Here is a 21,498-nt window from a genome sequence, read left to right as displayed (position 1 = left end):
GGTGTTGACCTTTTTTTTTTTTTTTTTTCATTTTTAAGGATGCAGTCCTGTGTGTTTTCTCAATAAAGGTGCAACGTGTTAAAATGGACGTCGGGTGATATCATTCACAGGTTTCCAATTCTTTGCGTTGTTTTAAATTATTTTCTTTTTTAATGAAATCTTGTTAGCGCAGGATGGGATCTTGGAGGCAGCACGCGAGGTGCAGCTGTGGGTGTCAATGGGACCGTTTCTCAAAGGAAAACGGTGTTAATGCTTGAGTAAACAGCAGACCCCTCAAGACCCCCTTTCCCCCAAAATATACATATCCCAGCGCCGTGGGGGGTTTGGAAATGTTTGCATTTCAGCCATTCTGTCAAAGTATATCGTGTATGAGCGTGTATATAGTGGAAAGGCACTCTATTAACTCTACCATGTGTTTCCCAGTGTTTATTCTGTAATTTCCACACACACACACACACACACACACACACACACACACACACACACACACACACACACACACACACACACACACACACACACACACACTCTGCATGTTTTGGTGTTGTACTGTTATTTTACTGCTTAGTGATTTAAAACACCGCTGAGAAGAGCGTTGCAGCTGGTTGAGTCTTATGTGGTTTGAGTCTTTCCGACGGAATCAAAGAGCAGCTTCACATTTTGCGTCGATTAAATGTAATACATTTTTTAAAAAGCGGTAATAAAATGTGGTTTGGTTGCAGTAAGGAGCAAATAATCGTCTCGAAAATAAAAGGAGGCAGAGCAATTCCTGTTTAACCTCTTGCAGATGGCGGTGGAAATCTTTCAACAAACGGAGGTATTTGCACAAACTTTTAAACAGACAACAATAAGGTTGTTAAAAAGGTTGTATTTAATTAAAAGTCAAATGTTTGAATTGATGAAATTGTCTTTTCAGGATATTGTATATATAATGAAAAAAATCCAACAGTGACAACCGATGAAGCAATATGAATTAACATTTATTGAGGTAAATTGATTTCCCATTGAACACTGCTGTGTCTTTAAGCTCTGTTTACAGTCAACAACAAACAATATCCATACAATATTCTACAAGTGGGTAAAACATCCAGTGTTCACTATCAATGTGTATGGTGCTTATTAGTAGATTACAGAGATTTAAAAACCTCATTGAGGGCTGGTGTGGACTGTGGTCACTTCTATTTTCAAGGAATTTAACACGCTTCAGACCCAAGAACATCATGTAATTATAATGTATGTATCATTATTCCAAAGTGGGTCATTAAAGAAAAGGAAACGGTTCCTCATTAACTCACTTAAGTTTGAATTGGTAATATACGACATAAATAAAAACAGTTGTTAAAACGGAAACCCTAAAACTCCGTGGTGGGTCCACAGATCCTGGAGGCGAGGTAGGTAAGTGGGCCGCTTTGTCCGGTGACTTTTCGGCCGAACCGCCCCACCGGTCTGATCCCCCTGCCCGTGTACCAGGAGGCATCGATGTCTGGATCTAAAGCACAGGGGGATGGAGAAAACACACAAATGTCTGTTTCTCACACCTACAACCATAGTTTGACAATACACTGAGGCTGCCTCAGCGAAATCGTTGGAGCAATAATATTAGTTATAACATCAACTTATTAAAATGTTAAAAGTGAAAGGACGTCGAAAAGGCAAAGGTACTGAAAATAAAACGTTTCATGATTAATTTCATAATTTCGTCATACAAAGATGTACTGTTAAAATAACTCTGCTCAGCTGGAAGGCGTATATCCCTAATTTCACAGGAGCTAGGCTAGCTGAACCCCCCTGCAGCCATGCTTTGGGCTAACACAGTTAGCATGCCGCCCGTCGCCATGGTACCGGATGAACATGGGAGAAATGGAAGAAAGGTGTTGACCTTCTGAAGCGAGGTACAAGAGATAAAGAGACATGGACGATTTTCCAAAATCTGCTGAGTCCCTTCAAAGCATGACAGCGGGACGTACTGCTGGAGGAGAATTTGGAATTAAAAAAATGTTCAAACATTACAGATGAGTGTGAAGAATGTTAAAAAAAAAAAATAGAAATAGGAAACCAGGAAAAAATGGAATCATTACAAAATAAGAAAAAAATTACTTAAGGATGAATATATTGATAAAAAAAACCTGATTATGTCAAAATAGCAATTCAGTGATCAATACAGCAATCATCTATAGACTATTGACTTTGCTCCATCTGCATCTTGACTAAGAGTTTTGTTTTCCCCTGAAATCATTTTGACATTAGGTTAATTGGAATAAAGAATTCACGTTGAATTTCACTCGTACAGATTTTTACGAATTAATATTTTGAGCCATTCAGTGGCTTTGAATTCGTCACACCTCTTCCTCCCATTCCTTTTATTCTTGCCACACTCTTTATGATTTGGTCTTTTTTATTTTGTTGTATTTGTGCTTCAATACAAAATTGTTTGATTTTAATGTTCGTTTCCATGTAGCAAAGCACTGAGTAAAAGCAAATTATTATTATTATTATTATTATTATTATTATTATTATTATTATTATTATATCAATATTATTACTACTACTACTACTACTACTACTACTACTACAAAAATGAAATAAAATAAAAAATAAAATAAAACCAATAATAATTACAATAATAATAATAAACAGTATTATTACTATTTCTTTTTGAATCAACCTACTTCTGATATTGATGGAGCCTGCCGGTGCTTCTCTGAAGGGTTTCCCCTGAATCAGACTCAGGACGAGCAGAAGAGCACAAAGCATCGCACACGCCCTCATGCTCTCACCGGACGAGACCCAAGACAACAAACTGAAACACAAGGGTGAGATCCAAGAGCCTAAAATGTTTGCAAGCAAAGGGGAGCACTGCATTGATTACAAGGAATGCAGCATCGTATAAGCGAGTGACAGAAATGTTTCAATGGATGCATTTAACTTCCTGGGAAGTTTTGGCAAAAAAAGTCCTGCTAATTGACTCAATTAAGCGTGAGGCTGATCCTCATCCTACCTTGAGGTGCGTTAAAGAGGCGTTAAAGACCTTTGCGGGATCCTGGAGATCCTGGAGACGAGGGAAACCGCACTGCTCCTCTAATAACGCTTGGTTCCCACAGTGAACCCCTCTATCATTCTCCTGTCCCTCCTCAGTGGAAAGTGGAAAGCAGTGGCCGGAGGACGGAGGTTTCCAGAGAATTTTGGGTTTGGGTTTGGGTCAGAGGCTCGAGAGCAGCTGATTGTACGGTTCTTCTCCACCTCTATTTATGTTCCCGCTGGAGGGACAGTGATGTGTTGAGACGCTGTCGTGACGTTGGTTTGACACGCACACTCACACGCACACACACACACACACACACACACACACACACACACACAAACACTTGGAAGACGGCTCTCTTCTTTAAAATGGACCTTTTAAATAACGTCTATTGAGACAACTACGCATCACCCTTGGAGGTTTTATTTTTCCCATCCACATGGTCGGTCACCAAGGTCACATCATTCGCGGTCAGTCCAGCCTTTTTGTTTTTTTTTGTGTTCATATCATAAAAGAGGTAACCCCGGAGAAGCATTTGTATTTCCGTTAAGAGAAGAGAACATTGTCATTCGGTCAAGGGCGTCGCTCACATTTCATATGGATGGCTTTGCCGCTCTCCGACTGATGTGGGCGTGAGAGTAGCGCAATATAAAGGAAGAAGCTCCACTTTGAAAGAGCTCTTGCAGGTCCCCCGCCCACCCCTTGGACACCGTCGCGAAAATCACCTCAGAAACACAATCTTCCGCTTCGGATCGATGGCCAACAGAAGCGCTTAGCCGTCCAAAGACTTGGAGCGAGCGCCGCGGGAGCTCATGCATTTCCCCACTCGGAAGGTGTCCATTATGGCCGTCTCCCTCTGGCTCCTGGACAGATAACATCCGCTCCAGACACCGTGTCATCGGAGAACTTGTGAGAAGGCTGCGGCCGTATTTCAAAAATTTCACTTGTTCAGATTTTAAATAGTTTAATTTTAATCATCCGACAGTGTGTTACTGTGTCATTCATAGGGTGATATGGCTAAAGACGGAGTCAATGCGTCCTACGTGTAACATCAAGGTGGTTATCTAATAACTGCAAAAACAGTTTATACGGTTCATTTAAATTGTTGGCTATTCAAAATACAAAAAAAAAAAAAAATCTTAAATAAATATATAGATCAACTACTATTCATGATTAAAGTAAATTTCAAATGTATCTGAATGTAAATTAAATGTGACTCTTAAAGGTTCTCACTAGGAAACAGCCTACGCATCTTCTTAAGTCACTCAAGAGATTGAGCCCGTATGCAAACGGGAGAGTTCGTCAAAATGTCCCGTGGTTGTCCGCGTTCCCTCGCGGAGACACCTCGAGCGCCGGTTGCAACGCTCCCGTCGTCACTTTGTGGAAAAGAGTCGAGGAAAAGCTCTGAAGCTTCTGCACGCCATGGAGCTCCTGGAACACGGAACCTCACATGATCAGGTGACGCTCAGCTTCTTCCTCATGGGCACTGTGCAATTACTGGTTTCTGAGGGAGCGAGAGAGAGAGAGAGAGGACGGACAGACAGACAGATAGACAGACAGACAGATAGAGAGATAGACAGATAGATAGATAGACAGATAGATAGATAGATAGATAGATAGATAGATAGATACGTAGATAGAGAGAGAGGTGAGTTAAATACATGTAGGCAGGTAGAGAAACAATTTCATTGATTTGATTGATTGATTGATTGATTGATTGATTGATTGATGATCGGTGACATTTACCCAATTTTAATGAATCACTTGGAAAAATGTGATTAGAAGAAATTAGCGATCGGGAAATCCGAGGGGAATCAACACAAATAAAAATTCCGACATAAAAAAAGAGCCCTTTGAAAGGGATGAACGCATAAAAATAGAGATAAGAAATTACAAAGATAAAAAAGAGATAAGAAAAAAACAGATTCTACGGGAAAGCATTGCAATAATTCTACGTACCGGTGGAATTGAGCAAACGAAGCTGAAATTCAACGTACTGCAATCGCACTGAGAAGATGCGATTGCATCCACGTGTTTCCTGACGAGATATTAAGCGGATAGAAAGACCACGTTCTGATGCAAACATGTGTTCATCATCTTTATGAAAAGGAAGACGCACGCCGGAATGATTAAAGTCCGTGTGAAAGAAACGAGAAACAAAAACATGAAAATTCTTTCGGCCGTCTTTGTTCTTCCGCGAGAGCCCCAGCCCAGTTAACCCCCTCCAAAGCATCCGAGCCTCGCTCTTCTTCATTAAATGACATGTGGTGCGGAGGCTTCACTGTTGAGAAACGCAGCAGTCTGCTGCACCTTCTCATTGTGCCTCAACGAGGTCCATTCCAACGTTAAGGCTCTTAAAAAGAATATATATATATATATATATATATATATCAGCTTGATTTGCCCTCTTCCGAGTAGGAAAAAGACCCTCACGGCTCAGATGGAAATTTGAACCGAGAAAATAGGAATTCGACTAGCGTTCACGGGTTGGGTTCACTCACTATGTACTTATCGATGTTGTCAATTAAGATGAATGAATTGTTAAATTTTACTAGAATAAAGGGACGCAATGGCTTTTATCACTGTTGATTTCAATCCCGAGTCCGTAGCCAACGGGAGTGAAGCCAGTTTTGATATATCCACATCTATCACGGCTTCCACGCATCAAAAAGCGTTGAATCAAGTTTTCTTTAATAACCATTCCGTTTGCAGGAGTTCTTGGTATCAAATTATTTTTTTTTTTGTTATATTCTCCCAAACGGACACTTCAATTTGTGTCTGTCATCAGACTGAGATCCAGTTCCAGCGTGGGCATCGGTGCATCCCTACTACAGCAACATCGCAGGTCTCCGCCAAGACCTTGAGGCTTGATCACAGTTCAGAAATCAACCGTCAGTTCAGAATTTAAAAGAGGCCCAAACTACTGATTACTGAGGAGCTCATTGGAAACCATGAATTGCCATTTCAAAATAAAAGTCTCCACTTTTAACTTTGAGCATCGACCTTTACAGGACGCGTTTGTCGGGGAGTTTCTTTTTTTCTTTCACTTTTCTTGAATTCATTCACGTGGCAGAGCAGGCAAGACTTTTATTTTGAAACGGCGGGTATAACGTTTTTGGAATGAGACCGTTCTATTTCCCCGGCGCCCAGGGACGGCGGAGGGCAGGGTCGTACCGCACAGGTCACCCTGTTCTTGGGCTTAGCCACGGGGTTCCTTTGCGTCAGGGAGCCCGTGTAGAGCGAGTTCCTCACAAACTTGTCCGCTACCTTGCCTGGAAAGGGGACGACTACGGTGATCATTCGCTCGGACAAAAACAAAATCCGGCACACTTCCTTCGTGAACCATGAAACTCTGAGAAAACCACGAAAAATGAAGATGAGAAAGGTTGTGTCTCCCAGCAAGACGCATTGGAGCAAGGCATTTAATCAGTCGACACCTAGCGGCTAAGAGATGTTATTAGTGGTTTGAACATGGAGCCTGCTTTGTATGCTCCACTCTGTCTTATCTGGATAATTAGACATTCAATGAGAGATGAACTTGACCAGGTTATAAGGTGGGAAAAAAAAAAAGAAAGGTCAAATAATGATAATCATTATAGCCCCATCGATAGTGCTGTTGTTATTATTCGTGCACAAAAATATCAAAGATGTTTACGCTTTGAGAATGAGAACGTAAAAAAAAAAAAAATCATCTATAATTATTTTATGACGCAAAAAATAAATAACATCCCAGACGATTGCACTGAACATGTGTTCCTGTGCTCGTCGTTTGGGACGCCGCCCGATAGCGGTTTGGCACGTTGGGCGGTTTCAAACACCGTTTTGTGTCTTGTTTGCAGATTCAGTCCCTCTCCTCCCACGTCGCCATCGATACATGTCAGAGGGGAAGATAAATACGCTGCAGACCCCGGAGCGGAAACACGCCGCGCTCCGCGTTCCTCCATGAGGTAATCCCACAAGCCTCCCCCCCCCCCTCAAATCTCTCTCCTGCCGTCAAATAAAGCCCCTTTCAGAGAAACCCTAAACCCGTAACACATTTCTGCAAACTCAGCCCGGAGACCGCAGCGTCACGTTCCGGGGGAGTAACGAGGTTAAGATGTTGCCGGTCGGATGTCCGGGGACTGCAGCGCGCTGTACGGTGCGGCGGCGGCGGCAGCTCTTACTTGTGGGAAACTCTCGGGAGCGTCTTTTTGACGGAACTGGGATTGCGGACTGCACGAGGCCTCGGCAGGAGACGAGAGGGAGAGAGAGAGAGAGAGAAAGCACCAGAGAGCACAGCAAAATGAAAAGCAGAACACTTCACTTCCAGCAATTTGTTTCCAAATCTTTCTCTAAAGCACAGTTGAACGTCAGCCTTACTGAAGCACTTTCTTATGAACTGTCGGTAGAGCGGCTGGATTTACCCTCCTTCTCCCTTTCTCCACGGACATGCCGGCGGCGCTCAGGGCGGCGATCCTGTTCTCGATGTAGGAAACCTTGGGGAGGGCGGTAGAAAGGGTCGTATATAAGATGTGTACCTTATGCTACACATGCTCACCGTTAAAAAACATTTGATGTGGCAGCTTCTCCACCATATACCTCAATCTCCTTCTCGGCCATTGTAAATCCGCCCCACCCCAAAAAAACCCCACAAATTCAGGTTGCAGGTGAGGATGTTTCCCTTCAGCTGGATGGCCTAGGCTTTGAACCCGGGTAAATATGGTCATATTGTCACCAGATGTTGAAAGTTCTTCAGTAATACTAATACGAGAATAACTACTACTATGACAAATAATAACAATACATATAGCTGCGGGCAGCAGCACATGGGGTCCAGGTTAGTTGTGTTAGTTACGGATGACAGAGTTCCCATGAAACGCAGCATCACCTCCTGCAGTACCGACACCAATTACACTTTTCTACCCACTGCTTCTTTATTGTCTGGGGCTCTCGGCTTCTCTTTGGCATGTGGAACGCGAAAAAACACACAAACAATACAATTATTTCATCACACAACTAATAACACAATTATTTCTAAACTCAACAGAAACATCTCTTGAAATGAAAAAAAAAAAAAAAAAATCTGTTGGAAAACAACACGAATTACAGTTACAGCCTCTGAGTTTTCCGAGTTCCTTGAACGCACCATTTCTTCTTGTTTTGGAGAGCTTTCAACCGGAGAGCTGTGTGTCTGCGCCTTCTACAGAGAACGGGTCCGCTGGTTAATCGATCACGGATGGCGTCGCTCTCTTGGACGGAAAACGTATTTAATAAAAAATATTTTTCTCATGATGTGTCAAAGCGCCCGCTCCACAAACTAATCAAGGTACGCCAACGTTCTGCTACTTCCGGAGATTTTTCGTCAGTTTTTCACTAATTCCTGCTCCGAATGTAGATCAATATGGATCAAATTTGAACCTCGGGATGTCTGAGACGTCCTGGTTCTCACGAGACCTCAACCACGTCCATGAGTACAGCTATTGTCGTGGCCAAGGAGGCCAAGGAGAATAATAATAATAAAAATCGGAACGATAACAGTAAAGTGTGGGCTGTTGGGGGCTCTGTAAGCTGGAACCCTAATAATAATACATATCTTTATTTATACTTAAAGCACTTAAAACAAGCAGAAACAAAATATAAATATGAAACCAAAGGAGCAGCAGGGTATCTCAATAAATTTGAAGTTAAAGTATATTTTAAACAAAATAATTAAAAAAAAAAAAAAAAGTGAAATAAAATGTATTCAAGTACAAATTGAAATTGATCACGTAAAGTTCAATTAAACAAACAAAAAAAACCCCACCAAATCATGTACTAATTCCATTGACACGAGGTTAGCTTTTCGTAGTGTTGGTTAGAATGGGCTTCTTTAAGCCTTGGTTGCCATGGTGCTGCTGCTGCTTTCCCCTTGGACAATAGAAGGGGACGGCAGGACGTGGGAGGGATCCTCACCTCGCTCTGGGTGCTCTGGACGCTGGCGGCAGCCTGAGCCACCTTGTCCTCCAGTTCAAACAGCAGCGCCGTGGAGTCCCGGAAGCCGGCCCTGGAGCTCTCCTCCGGGGGCTGCAAGCACCTCTCCTTGCTCTCTGCTGCGGAGTTGACCTATCAGAGAAGGACGAGACAAGACGAAACAACTTGTAGAAACACATTTTCTGAAGCTCCCCTTGCAAATTTTACCAAACGCCTCGAATGGATTGGGTAATTGGACAAATTCGTGACGGATTGACTTTTGCATGAATTGTCTTGAAGACACAGTGCGAAACTCCGGCTTGGCAAGAGGGAAGCAAGTGGTAGCGGGTTGTGGCGGACAAAGGGGCGTGGTCAACCAACGGCTGCGGACGAAAGCGCGGTTCCCTTTTCCCTTTTCCGTTTCCAAGCTGCCTGGAATCGAGGCAGGGCGTTTTCTTAATGTTTTGTCTGTCTTGCAGAGTGGATCGGCGCACGGGCTCGTCAGCAGCCCAGCAGTGGAACGCCATTCCTCCTGCGCCCGAGATGATTATTATCAACCGCATTATTATAATAATCATCATTTTCTTTGGTCATACTTGTGACCAGCGTACCTTATTGTGTAAGGTGCCGATAAAGACTCTAGCCATGTTGGCGCACCGCGGCCAGAAAGACTCCGTCTGCATTTGTGTTCAAGGCCATACCTGGTTGTGTAAGCTGAATAGCAGACCTAAATGCAGAGAAATGAGAACCAACAGCCGTATCGAAGACATACGGTGCAGGATTTGTCATGAGCTTCACCAGCGATTTGAAAACATGACAGTCCGTCATGACTCAGCCTTTCAGAGCTGACTGGAGCCTAGACGTCAGCAACGTATGTACAAATAGAAAGAGATACCGTAAAAGCAAGGCTGGCTCTGGGAACATTACGTCTCCTCAGTCCATTACCTTTTACCCCCCTGAGTCAGTCTGGAGACAAAAGGTCACTCTCTCAGGTAAGGGGACTATCAGGGCTTTGTTCATCACAAGGTTATGAACGCACTGTGGCTCTGGAAGGACATCACCTCCCTCTTTTTGCATTTGATTCGAAAGACCATTGCTGAGGAAAATACCAACCGCCGTCGCGCTTTTCGTGCTCACAGTCACAAAAATGTATCTATTGAATTGTGTCATGGAGTACAATTGTCCGACTTTCTTCGTGCTACTCCTAACGAAATTTAAACCAATTCATTTGAATGGGGAGAATTTTTTTAAACTTTAGAAGTGTGGGGCGGGGGGGTCTTAGTTACGGTATTTACATTATTTATAAAAACATTTGAAACCCTAACGCTAAACCTTTGCAAATGACATATGTAAATTCTGACAACTCAAGCATATTCCCCGACCAAATTAACCCCTAGTAACACATGCATGTTGTTTTTCATCCATGCCTTCTTTTCCTTTTCAGGTTTATCATAATATAAATACTTTACTCATGAGGCAATTGCATCAAGATACATAACAAAACGCCGCAGAATTGGGTTTTTTGTCGTTTTTAGGATTAGGGCTTTGAAATGTTATATGTTGAAATGTTAAATGTCATTGTATAAATAATTGGGTAAATATTACGCAATGTATATAATCATTTGTTTTTGCTCCTGTAGAAGCCACAAGTCTGTATGATATCAACTGCATCATAGAACACCAGGTTGGAAAATACACACAATCTGAGCGTGAAATGATGTCATGGTGAAAAGGTGAGGTAAGTGTGTTTGTGAAAAGCTTTATTGATGAAGCACTTTTTTGAAATGTCGTTGCAAAGCGCATCACATAAAAAAGAAATTGCCAGAAATTACAAACACACTGGAAAATAAGTTAAAACAAACAAAAGGAACATACACTAAAGATAAGCAATATTTTCTAACGGCAAACGTCAGTACTCGCAAAGGAATGTCAGAGAAACAGCTCATGCAAATGGCCCGGGACGTTCCCTCATCTGTCGACGCTTCGAGAAAGTCTGGAAGTGATGTAATGGTCGAAAAAGGAAATATAAATAGTGTGGCTCAGTGACTTGATTCATGGCAGCGTGCTGTGGCCTCCCAAACAACTGACACAGAAAGCCTTTGATGGGCGGGAGCACGTTCCCTCCTGCGCTGCACGGCGGCACACGTGCAGGTTTTATGCAACCTGTGAGACGCTGCCTGGCACAATGCAGAAGCAGATGCATTGACATGTTAATCCATGCATCGATGTGTGAGTATAGGTGTATAGGTTGAGTAGGACTGTCGAGAACATCCATTAAAACAAATGAACCATGTGGTTTGGTTTAAAGGACCTTTATTTGCTACATTTTATATAAACTTATTTTATATACTACACCCTAAACTTACCCATGAAGTGTTTATTTTGGTTATTATTGAATTTAATCTTCCGTATTTTCTGCTTGTGCTTTCCTTTTAATACTGACTGTCAAAGTGACTCTAAAGGTGTGGTATTGTTTTTTTCATTATTATTTGCAAATGATCACTATTATGCAACTTTTTGAAGATAATTAGCTGCAATCTAGGATCTAGCCGGGCCAAATCTTGCGAGAGCAACTCAGGTTAAATTACTCGTTTATGATATGTTATGTTGAGATGGTGTCATGATTGTTGAGGAGATGATAGTTTACATTCAAATGATAAATAATGCGATTGTTACGTTTTTATTGGCTGGTGCACAGACCTCTACCTTGTGAGATTCAGGTGACTCGTCCATCGATAGCGGGGAGATGGAAAGGCGGGGTGGGTGAGGGGTGACGGTGGTGTCGGCGTCCCCCTCCGTGTGGCTCTGCCCTGGGGTCACCCAGGCGGGGAGCGGCCCGTCCGACTCGTCCTCATCCTCATCTGAGGTCAGGCCGTGGTCACTGATGTCGCCGGTCATCTGGTCCAGCCTCTGCCTCAGCTGCTGCTCCTCCAGGTCCTCCTCCTCCCACGGGGGGAGAGGGGAGGTGCTGGCCGGGCTCTGGAGGGCCTGGAGAACCTGGGGGGCCTGGAGGGCCTGGGGGACCTGGTTGAATAAAAGACATGAGCAGGGGTGGAAGTAACTAATGACAACAGCAACTAGGGCTAGGGTTAGTAAAGCGAGTATTTGTTTTCTTGTATTTTTACTTTTTATTATCAATATTCTATTACTATTTTTTGAGTCTGCAATCATTAACTTGTGCTTTCAGATACATCAGATTGCTATAAGGTCACACTACAAAAAATGTTCTTAGAGAATTATTTCATCAGCATAATCCGACGAGTTTATGCTTAAACAGGATCATGTTGCACATTGCATCTATTTTACTTTGACGATTTTGACTCCTTCTACCTCCGGCAAGGAATATGATGAACGTGCGCTGAGTGCTCTTTCCCTTTCCCTACAGGTACAGAAATGAGTTGTGGCAGCTGAAGGAAAGACGCTGTAAAACATATGACGGCGTGACACGAGAGACTATTGCAATAAAAACCAGGCAACAAACTGTCAAACCTCAAACAGAAGACGGGGAGGGGGGTTACAAACAGCTGCATTTACATCTGGAACTTTGGGTTAGGGGGTTTGGGGTGTTATCTCGGGTTAGGGGGTTAGTTCTTTAATCACAGGTATAGTCATTGAGAGAGTTAGTTATTGCTCTATTAATATTATTATTAATATTATTATTATTTCATTGATGGATTTCACCTGTTCGTGCGCTGGGGCGACCTTCTGCTCTAAGCGGTTTAAGAGATTCTCAATGGCTGACATGCGCTTGGTCAGTTCATTGATCTGGTGAGAGAACACGAAATAGCAATCATGAAACCGGAGTGGCGAAAAAAAAAGGACGGAATGTACAGTACTTCCCCGAGCTGAAATAATTTTGATATGAACCTGATGGCAATCTTGTATTAGTTCATTTAGTCGAATCTGTGAGGAGTTATCCGCTAGACACATTGATACAGAGACATAGCTAACACGAATGGCCTTCAAATCCAATCTTATACAAACCTTTTGCACAGTTTTAATATTGTTAACGTGTGCAACTTCAAATCAGCTTACCCTCCTGAGTGTATTGAATCAGAATCATTTTCCAGAAAAAGACTTGGGCAGATTTTTAACAGACTTCTAGTTTGTGTACCCTCAGACAAAATCGAATCAAATCCATCACTTTGAGTCCGAAAAACACTCTGTTGCGGGTTTAACAGTTTCCGAAAGGGTCACCCGTCCAGAACGCTCACACAGACACACCCGATACGGCGGACGGTGCAAACAGGCCTCTGAGAAAATGCACGGACGATAAGAAACAAAAAAACAGAGTTTCTTGTGTCGCGGCCTCCTTTCACGTCCGACAGGCGCGTGTCAGGGGTTCTCCTGCTCTGACAGCGCTCAGCTTCCTGTTCCCCGCGTGCCACTGTTGCCGGGCTGTGAGGCAAATCTGCAGCGACGTGGGAAAAAAAACAGGGGCGGAAACTACGACGACAAGGCTCTGATCGACCGCCATCAGAGCTGTTCACCACTTTCTCCGGTATATCGGGTGGAATCTGAACATATGATGGGATGTGATTAGGTGTGGGTATAGTGAGGGAGCGGGGGCAGTTTGAAGGCCACGCGAAAAGTGCCTTAACGTGCGGTTCGGCCAATGGCCACCGGACGGCGCTGTAGAAAACCTGACTGACTGAATGGAAGTCAATGGAAAAAGAATGAATCTCAAGTTCAAGCACTAGAGTTGATATTCTTTTCGACAACAGCTCACAATATCTAAGTTTACTTCTTCTAATGGATGTCTTGTTTGAGTTTGGAAATCGTTCCATAAAGAAGATATTAAAGAGGCGTGTATTAAAAAGGTGTGGTCGCCTTGATTTACAGGTCTCTCATTTGCATTCGAGCAAGGCGAGCGTCTTCTTTCCTCCGAATGCCAGGTGGTTTCATACTCCACGCAATTTCAAATTATTTTTTTTCATAAACCAAATGGGTGACGCTAGGTCCTGGTTTTTTCCACAGTCTACGGGAAGTGATCAGGGATAAATAGACGCTGACCACAACACGACACATGACGACACATAAGTGGACGCTGATGCAAAGTGTGTGTGTGGTGTGTGTGATCTAGCAGCTGGGTCCGCTGTCACTCAACATGTCCAACCAACGTCCAACCACTCATGGGCCTCGTTCACAAAGGGTGCGGTACGCGTGGTTTAAGAAAACCTTTAATGACATGATCTTATTTGAATTTGTTCTTACTTTGGAAGAAAATCTAGACCACTCATGAATTGGAGTTGCCCGATAATTTATACTGACTACATGTGTGTGGTGTGTGGATGGGAAGGTTTGAGTAGCCACACCGACGCTGGTTGGTTGAGCTAACGGGCGGCAGGTTTAGAAACCCCATCCACACACACATTGTTCAAACACTGATGGACGCAGCCATCAGGAGCAATTAGGGGTTAAGTGTCTTGCTCAAGGACACTACAGCATGCTAGCAGGTGGAGCCTGGGATCAAACCAGCAACCTTTGGATCACTAGACCACCAGCTCTACCGCCTGAGCTACCATCCCCCCTAGTGAGTGTGGGGATGGGAATTTTTAACCTGTTGCTTATTAGACCAACCAACGAGCAACAGGTATGCAGCCACCCTAACCCAATCACCTAGATCCAGGTCATGTGTGGCCTCTCAAACCATCCCATCCACACACCACAATGGAGATGTGATGGGGACATTTGGAGATTTTTTTTTTAAGTTAAATAAAGCTCTCAGTAAATGTTCGGCTTACTATTGATAAGGCTGATATATGGATCAATTTGTGTTTTTCTTTCTGATGTGCAATGTCTGCATCGCGTCTTTTCAGTTTCTCAGTGTGTCCTATGTCTTAAATATCAAAACCAGCCCGGTAAATGTGTAATGTGTAATCATCTCCAATAGACCCTATAAACCCCAGCGAGTGAGTTGCTTGTAAATGTTCATATCGACACAAGGCATCCCCATACTTATACGATTGGCTTTTCGGACCTGTGGTGGCGGGACCAGCGAGTTGAGGCTCTCCTGCGAGGCGTCGCTCCGGGTGTGCCGGTGCAACCGGTACAGAGGGAAGTGTCGACCGTCGTAGTCGTCGTCGTTGTCCTCCTCCTCTTCCGAGTCGGAAGGTCCGGGCAGGTAGCTGCTGACGGACTGCGGCCCCCCGGCGCTGCCGCTTCCACAGGAGGAGTGGCTGAGCCGCGAGATGGAGCGGGGCCCCCCCATCCGGATGTCTGGGTACACCGTATCCTCTGGAAAGGCAAAGGTGGGGTTGGAAGAGAGAGAGAGAGAGAATAGAACCTCAGATACATGTTCTATGCACTCTGTATTGTATCACTGCAGTCCCTGAGAACAGATATTCTCATCCTTTCTCATAGCAAGGACCCCCATTTTGATACACATTAAGCAATGACCCCCAAGACTTTGTCCCCCAATCCGAGAATATATTTTTTACTGTTCCACATGATTTAGTCGAAACTTCCATCCCCCGTGCTCCATATTGAGAAGCAGTGCATTCCACATTCCATGATGGATTGACCCCGAAGCCGACCGACCCCCATCATGTACCGTAGCGCGGGGTGGGGCCAGGGCTTATCCCACGCCCGAAGTTGAGCTGGACCTCAGCGGCGAAATGCGGCTCCTGGTCGCCCCGCCGCTCCTCCGCAATTTGCCGGAACATGGAGGTTACGGCCTCAGCCGCCAGCGTCTCTCTCACACCTCCGTCTGCCATGTCACGGGAACCCGGGACCTGGGGGAGAGAGAGAGAGAGAGAGAGAGGGGGGAAAAGGAGATGAGTCACTGCTGTAAATACCTATTTAATAAAACGAGTGAATAAGTGTATGATAATGTGGCCTCACATTTAATCGTCATTATTAAAAGCTTGAGCTCCATTAAAAAAAATCCGAAGTAAAAACTTCTCATTTGTAGTTGATGTGACTTCAAGTTTTACGACTGCCCCGCCATTGAAATACCCCACACCGTTCATTTTCTACGACTCGACATTTACGGTTAGGACTAACTGCTCCGGCCAAGATCCTGTGTGGTTCTCTACGGTGGGAGGAAAAAAAAAAAAAAAAAAGATTGTACATCACTTTATAAGGCGAGGAAAAGCTCCTTCCCCGCACTTTCACCAAAGACGAGCGGCTGAGATTTATCCCAGATATATCCCGCCGACGCGTTTTGACGTCATGCCGCAGCCATCCGAATCCGGACCAAATGCCGGGCCTGAACCTCCACAAAGCACTGATCGGTTTAAAAAAAAACGTCGGGAAGATGTTCGTTGTGTCCGCCGGGTTCCCGGTGACGGATAAACGTAGAGATTCAAGGCGGCGGATTTGTGTACAGTTTAGTTGACTATTCACCATGGGAATGCTGTTACTCATCCATTTATCCACATTACTTGTTGAGCACATGCGATGGATCCGTTCCCTCCGGACCCGGCGGTAAGCAATGCAACGTGTGACTACCAAAAACGAAAAACAATTATTGTACAGACAAGATGAACAGAGAAACTTTCCCTTGCAAATCTCGCTCAGATGTCTCGTCCATTTACACACGAGTCCCGTGTGAAACGTCTGTGTGAGTCAGATAAATGAGGAAACCGCGCCCACAACCAATCACAAGAGGCTGAACGCTATTCGAAAGGAGGGGGCAGGGGGGGCCGCGAGGCAGCGTTTGTAGATGAATGTGGAGTGCGTTCGGGGTTCGTGGCGAGAGATCTCGTTCTGGCTCTGCCTGAGATTGTTTCCAGACGGAATTTCTTTCCAAATGCTTTTTATCCGCTTGGGAGATAAATTAGATCAACGATAACTGGTCATTTGTCTTCAGAAAGATCGCGTCCTCTGAACGAGAAAAAAAAACGAAGAAGCAAATTTACTTGAAAGCCGAGTTGTACAGTGCTACAGAACTCAAGATGATACAGCCCCTGAGAAAATGCACTTTTAATTACACATTTTGAATTTATTTGGATAGTGTGCGTGCTTGCATGTGTGTGTGTGTGTGAATGCATGCGTGTGTTCATATGAGTGCATTCGCGTGTGCGTGTGAGTGTATGCGTGTATGTGTGCGCGTGGATGCGTGTGTGTGCGCCTGCCTGTGTGTGTGCGTGTGTGTGCTTGCATGTGTGTGCGTGTGAGTGCATGTGTGTGTGTGTGTGCGTGCCTGTGTGTGTGTGCGTGAGTGTGTGTGTGCTTGCATGTGTGTGCGTGTGAGTGCATGCGTGTGTGTGAGTGCGTGCATGCGTGTGTGTGTGCGTGCCTGTGTGTGTGTGCGTGAGTGTGTGTGTTTGGGCCTGCGTGTGTGTGTGTGTGTGTGTGTGTGTGAGTGCATGCGTGTGTGTGTGTGCGTGCCTGTGTGTGTGTGCGTGAGTGTGTGTGTTTGTGCCTGCGTGTGTGTGTGTGTGTGTGTGTGTGAGTGCATGCGTGCGTGTGTGTGCGTATGAGTGCATGCGTGTGTGTGTTTGAGTGCATGCGTGTGCGTGTGCGTGCGTGCATGCGTGTGTGTGTGTGCTTGCATGTGTGTGTGTGTGTGTGTGAGTGCATGCGAGTGTGTGTGCGTATGAGTGCATGTGTGTGTGTGTGTGTGTGTGTGTGCGCGTGCATGCGTGCGTGTGTGTGAGTGCATGCGTGTGTGTGTGTGTGTGTGCGCGCGTGTGTGTTTGTGTGTGTGCTTGGAACCACCCCACGCTTGTGGTTTTAAAGGGTGAGTAATAGCAGTGCTCAACAGTACAACATTGTTGCTCTGCCAACTCAGAGATTTGTTTGGAACAAACAAACAATTAAAGAGTTGAAATCCGGCGCACCGCAGACCTCCTCCGCCGGCGTGAGGAGGGTTAAGACGACGGAGATGATCTAATGTTCTCCAGTAGCGGTACCTGACAGGACGGCCTCCCGGTGTCGATGATGTGGTCAGGGTCCAAATCCAGCTCAAAGGGCTGCACAGTTAGACGCCTTTTGGTCTTTCTCGTCTTTCGGAGAGCGGCGGGGGAGGACGGCCGCACCATCACCGACAGCGAGAAGGAGAGGGAGAAGGTCCGGGGGGAAGGAAATGGAAACGGGACGGTGCCGGAGGAAAGAAGTCGGGAAGTGGGGATTAAAGATGATGAGGAAGGATGAAGAAGGAAACGGAACAAAAAAAAGGGGGGGGGGGGGATTGAGGAGATTCCCTGAAAACGCCTGAACCTGAAAGTCCCTGATTGATCCGTGCGTATTTGAACCTGTTTCATGTCTAATAATATTATTGCCCTTCAGAGAGCAGTCTATGACCTGAGAAGAGGACTTAGATAAGGCTGTTATAAATGACACGGCATCCCAAGAAAATCCTGACGGCTGAGAAAGGCACTGCTGCGTCCAAAACACTAGAGGACACTGTGCCTCCGCAAAACGTGGAAGAGCGTCCGTACAGCCCTGCCTCCCAAATAATGCCTCTGGCTCTCTTCTGGATTGTAAAACGTCAATCAAACAGCCGCTATTATTGGGGACAGAGGGGATAGATTGGACCTGGACTTAAAGCGTAAAGGGCGAGAAAAAGGTGACATTCCAGAGCGCCGACAGAGCCCAACGACAGCCACCGCGGTGACTCTCGGACGGGCAGTAGATGCCTTGGTTTTTATTTTTATGACAAATTCCAGTGGATTCAGAGCATTCAGTTTAAGAGCTCACCGCCGTAACCGGAGGCCTTTTCAACTGTGCTCAGGCTCTTTCATGTGTGCTATGATGTATGACAGCCTGGTATTTACCCAGAATGCACGGGGAGGGGGGAGGGGGTGGGGCAGCGCAGGTTTGACCACGCGGTAGCCCCGCAGCCTGGACCAGCTGCCTGGGAAAGTTTTTCCACGGAGGTCGAGGCGAGACGAGACGCTGCGTAGACCGGCCGCGGCGGCAAACACCTCGGCTCTGTCGACGGAGGAACCCGCGGCGCGAGGACGTCCTTTGTGCCGACCTCGAGGAGGTGTCCGGCGTCGGGATGGGTCAAAACAAGTGCCGCGTTCGGTGTGACGGCGGTGATGAATGGGTTTGCCTAAATGCTGGAATAGCTTCGGTTGGGCGCGTTGCACCGTTTCCAGCTGGAGACGGTTTCACCGGGTTAGGTTTGTGCACGCTGCTGCAGAGGAGCTGCGGAGCTGATTTTGTGGTCGGGGTTCAAACTGAGTCTTCAACCTGTCAAGGCCTCGTTGGCTGAACATACAGTAGATAAACAACCGGGGAAAAGACTGAGCAGCATGGGGTCAAGTTGATATTTGGAGCTCGTTCAATGCGTTGTTATATGCAGGGGGTTAAATGGGCATTTGGGAGGCGGGTGGACCCTCATTTCTTTTGTTGTTTGCAATCCTTTTAAAGTTGAATTTTTTTTTTGAGGAAAGATCAGAATCTGTCAAGATCTCTGTGATGCATGTTGGGCTTGGAGGACTGGAGCACACCTATAGAGCACTTTTCTATATTTTTCTTATCTTGTTATATCTCTTGAGAGACCCCAGGGAGCCTCCCTCTAGGATAAGTGATATAAATAAAAATAGTGCCGCTGGCGGAACTTAGGCTTTCGCTCACTGTGCTCTGACGGTGGGAATTTCATGACATTCCTCAAAGTTATCAATGAGTTAGATCCCTTCCAGAACGTCCATATAGAAAAACATGGCGACATCATCAAGGGAAAGCCCTTCATCCACCCCCAATTTAACCCCCCTAGTGGTACGATTATAATGCAGCGCAACTCCCCATACCGCCTGTACCTGAGTTTACACGACCTTAAATCACCACAAGGACACATCTGTCCCCCTTTCTCCTCAAGGAAGACAGCGGAGCTTTTTGCACGCTGTTCACACACCATCACAAACAGGTCCAAAAACAGGGGGAGAAGGCAGACGGGAGTTGAGCAGATGTAACACGGGTTCTACAAACGAGTGAGAGAGAACAAAGCAGGAAAGGATGCTCCGTACCCCTTTGTAGCGCAGATCGCCCACGGCGTCCACGTTGTGCTCCTCGTATTCATCTGTGGAGAAAAACAGCGTCAGCGGCGAAGCGCCCGAGGCCGGTGACTGTACCCAGCGACATGAAATGAGAAAATTACAAAGGAATAAATAGAGAACAAATAAGGACCAACAGCAACACATAAACACATAAAGAGATGACATATGGCAGTTGATTGACTCTGTGTGTGTGTGTGTGTGTGTGTGTGTGTGTATGTGTGTGTGTGTGTGTGTGTGTGTGCACGTGTGCGTGGGTGTGTGTGCGTGTGCGTGTGCATGTGTGTGCTGAGCAAGGTCGGCTGACTGGTCACTATAGTGCGTTTCCATTGACCAGAAGCTTTCCAGCTTTAGGACCTTAAGTGACCTTATTATAAGAATGTGGGCGGCGCGGCTCGCAGTAAAACCCGGCATGGTAGGAGCAGCATGAGGAGGAGGAGGAGGAGGAGGAGGAGGAGAAGGATGAGGAGGTAGGAGCGGGAACGTAAGGAGTGTGTTTCCCAGTCTCTCTTTATGAGCATGTTTACGAGTTGGTTCCCTTCCTGCAATGCACTTTGGTCCAAAAGTTCCATCTCCTGCCGAACCAACGAGGCACGCAGGGTGAGAGAGGGAGAGAGGGAGAGGGAGAGAGAGAGAGAGAGAGAGAGAGAGAGAGAGAGAGAGGGAGGGAGAGGGGCAAGAAGGGAAGGAGAGGGAGAGCTAGAGGGAGAGGGAGAGCGAGGGAGGGAGGGAGAGCGGGAGAGCGGGAGCGGGAGGGAGAGAGGGGGAGAAGGGCAGGGAGGGAAGGAGAGGGAGAGAGAGAGGGGGATAGAGAGGGAGAGGGAGAGAGAGGGAGGGAGAGTGGGAGGGAGGGGGAGAGAGAGGGAGGGGGAGAGGGACAAGTAGAGAAGGAGATTGAGAGCGAGAGGGAGGGAGGGAGGGAGGGAGGGAGAGAAAGAGAGAGAAATAGGAAGAGGGGGAAGGAGGGAGAGGGAGAGAGAGGGGGAGAAAGGGGGAGAGAGAGAGAGAGAGAAAGAGGGAGGAAGAGAGTGGGGGCAGAGAGAGGAAGGGAGAGAGAGGAAGAGGAAAGATGGGAATGGAACTGGATTATGTAACAACAAATGAGAAAGTAGAGGAGTCAGGATAAGATTTGACAGCAAAGGCAAAGCGTAGAGAGTGAAGCAAGCACACACACATGTACGAATGTACACACACACACACACACACACACACACACACACACACACACACACAGATGCTCAACAGCTGTGAACATTTGTTTTCTTGCCTGTTGGTATCACATTGAATTCCCACTGACTGCAGCGAAACTAACAAACAGTATATTCATGTGTTAAACAGAACCCCCCCCCCACACACACACACACACACACACACAAACTCCTATTTACACTTGCATCAATCATAAGCACAATTTTATTTGTTTTGCTTTCTCCTCTATGTAAACCCATCAAATGAGGGGGACTACGGCTATAACAACCAAGATTTAAAGAGTAGCTGTTACGCTGCTGTTCAACAAGTTAATACAGGTCCCTGAGGTCCCCAAAACGTGTTTTTAAAGTTTTCTTTTGCCGAAAAATCCACTCACATTATGCAATTGAGACG

General features: G+C 45.7%; 1 protein-coding gene across 1 annotated transcript in view; it reads right to left on the bottom strand.

The window, feature by feature from the left end:
* Positions 1–3,794: 3,794 nt before the first annotated feature.
* mlphb (melanophilin b) overlaps positions 3,795–21,498 on the bottom strand; it is a gene marked incomplete at both ends in the record, with an annotated part of 38,509 nt that continues 20,805 nt past the window's right edge. Inside the window, 13 exons of the mRNA XM_080018899.1 lie at positions 3,795–3,885; positions 6,150–6,294; positions 7,186–7,234; positions 7,426–7,497; positions 8,954–9,103; positions 11,657–11,974; positions 12,632–12,715; positions 14,931–15,187; positions 15,504–15,684; positions 17,809–18,099; positions 18,673–18,829; positions 19,663–19,745; positions 19,870–19,922. Coding sequence (XP_079875025.1) covers positions 3,795–3,885; positions 6,150–6,294; positions 7,186–7,234; positions 7,426–7,497; positions 8,954–9,103; positions 11,657–11,974; positions 12,632–12,715; positions 14,931–15,187; positions 15,504–15,684; positions 17,809–18,099; positions 18,673–18,829; positions 19,663–19,745; positions 19,870–19,922 — 1,931 coding nt within the window. The remainder of the gene's footprint in view (positions 3,886–6,149; positions 6,295–7,185; positions 7,235–7,425; positions 7,498–8,953; positions 9,104–11,656; positions 11,975–12,631; positions 12,716–14,930; positions 15,188–15,503; positions 15,685–17,808; positions 18,100–18,672; positions 18,830–19,662; positions 19,746–19,869; positions 19,923–21,498) is intronic.

The sequence above is a fragment of the Zeus faber genome, assembly GCF_960531495.2.
Source record: "Zeus faber genome assembly, chromosome: 18".
In the NCBI taxonomy this organism is placed as follows: domain Eukaryota; kingdom Metazoa; phylum Chordata; class Actinopteri; order Zeiformes; family Zeidae; genus Zeus; species Zeus faber.
The sequence above is the reverse complement of the archived record's forward strand: the minus strand, read 5'-3'. Positions and strand labels throughout refer to the sequence as shown.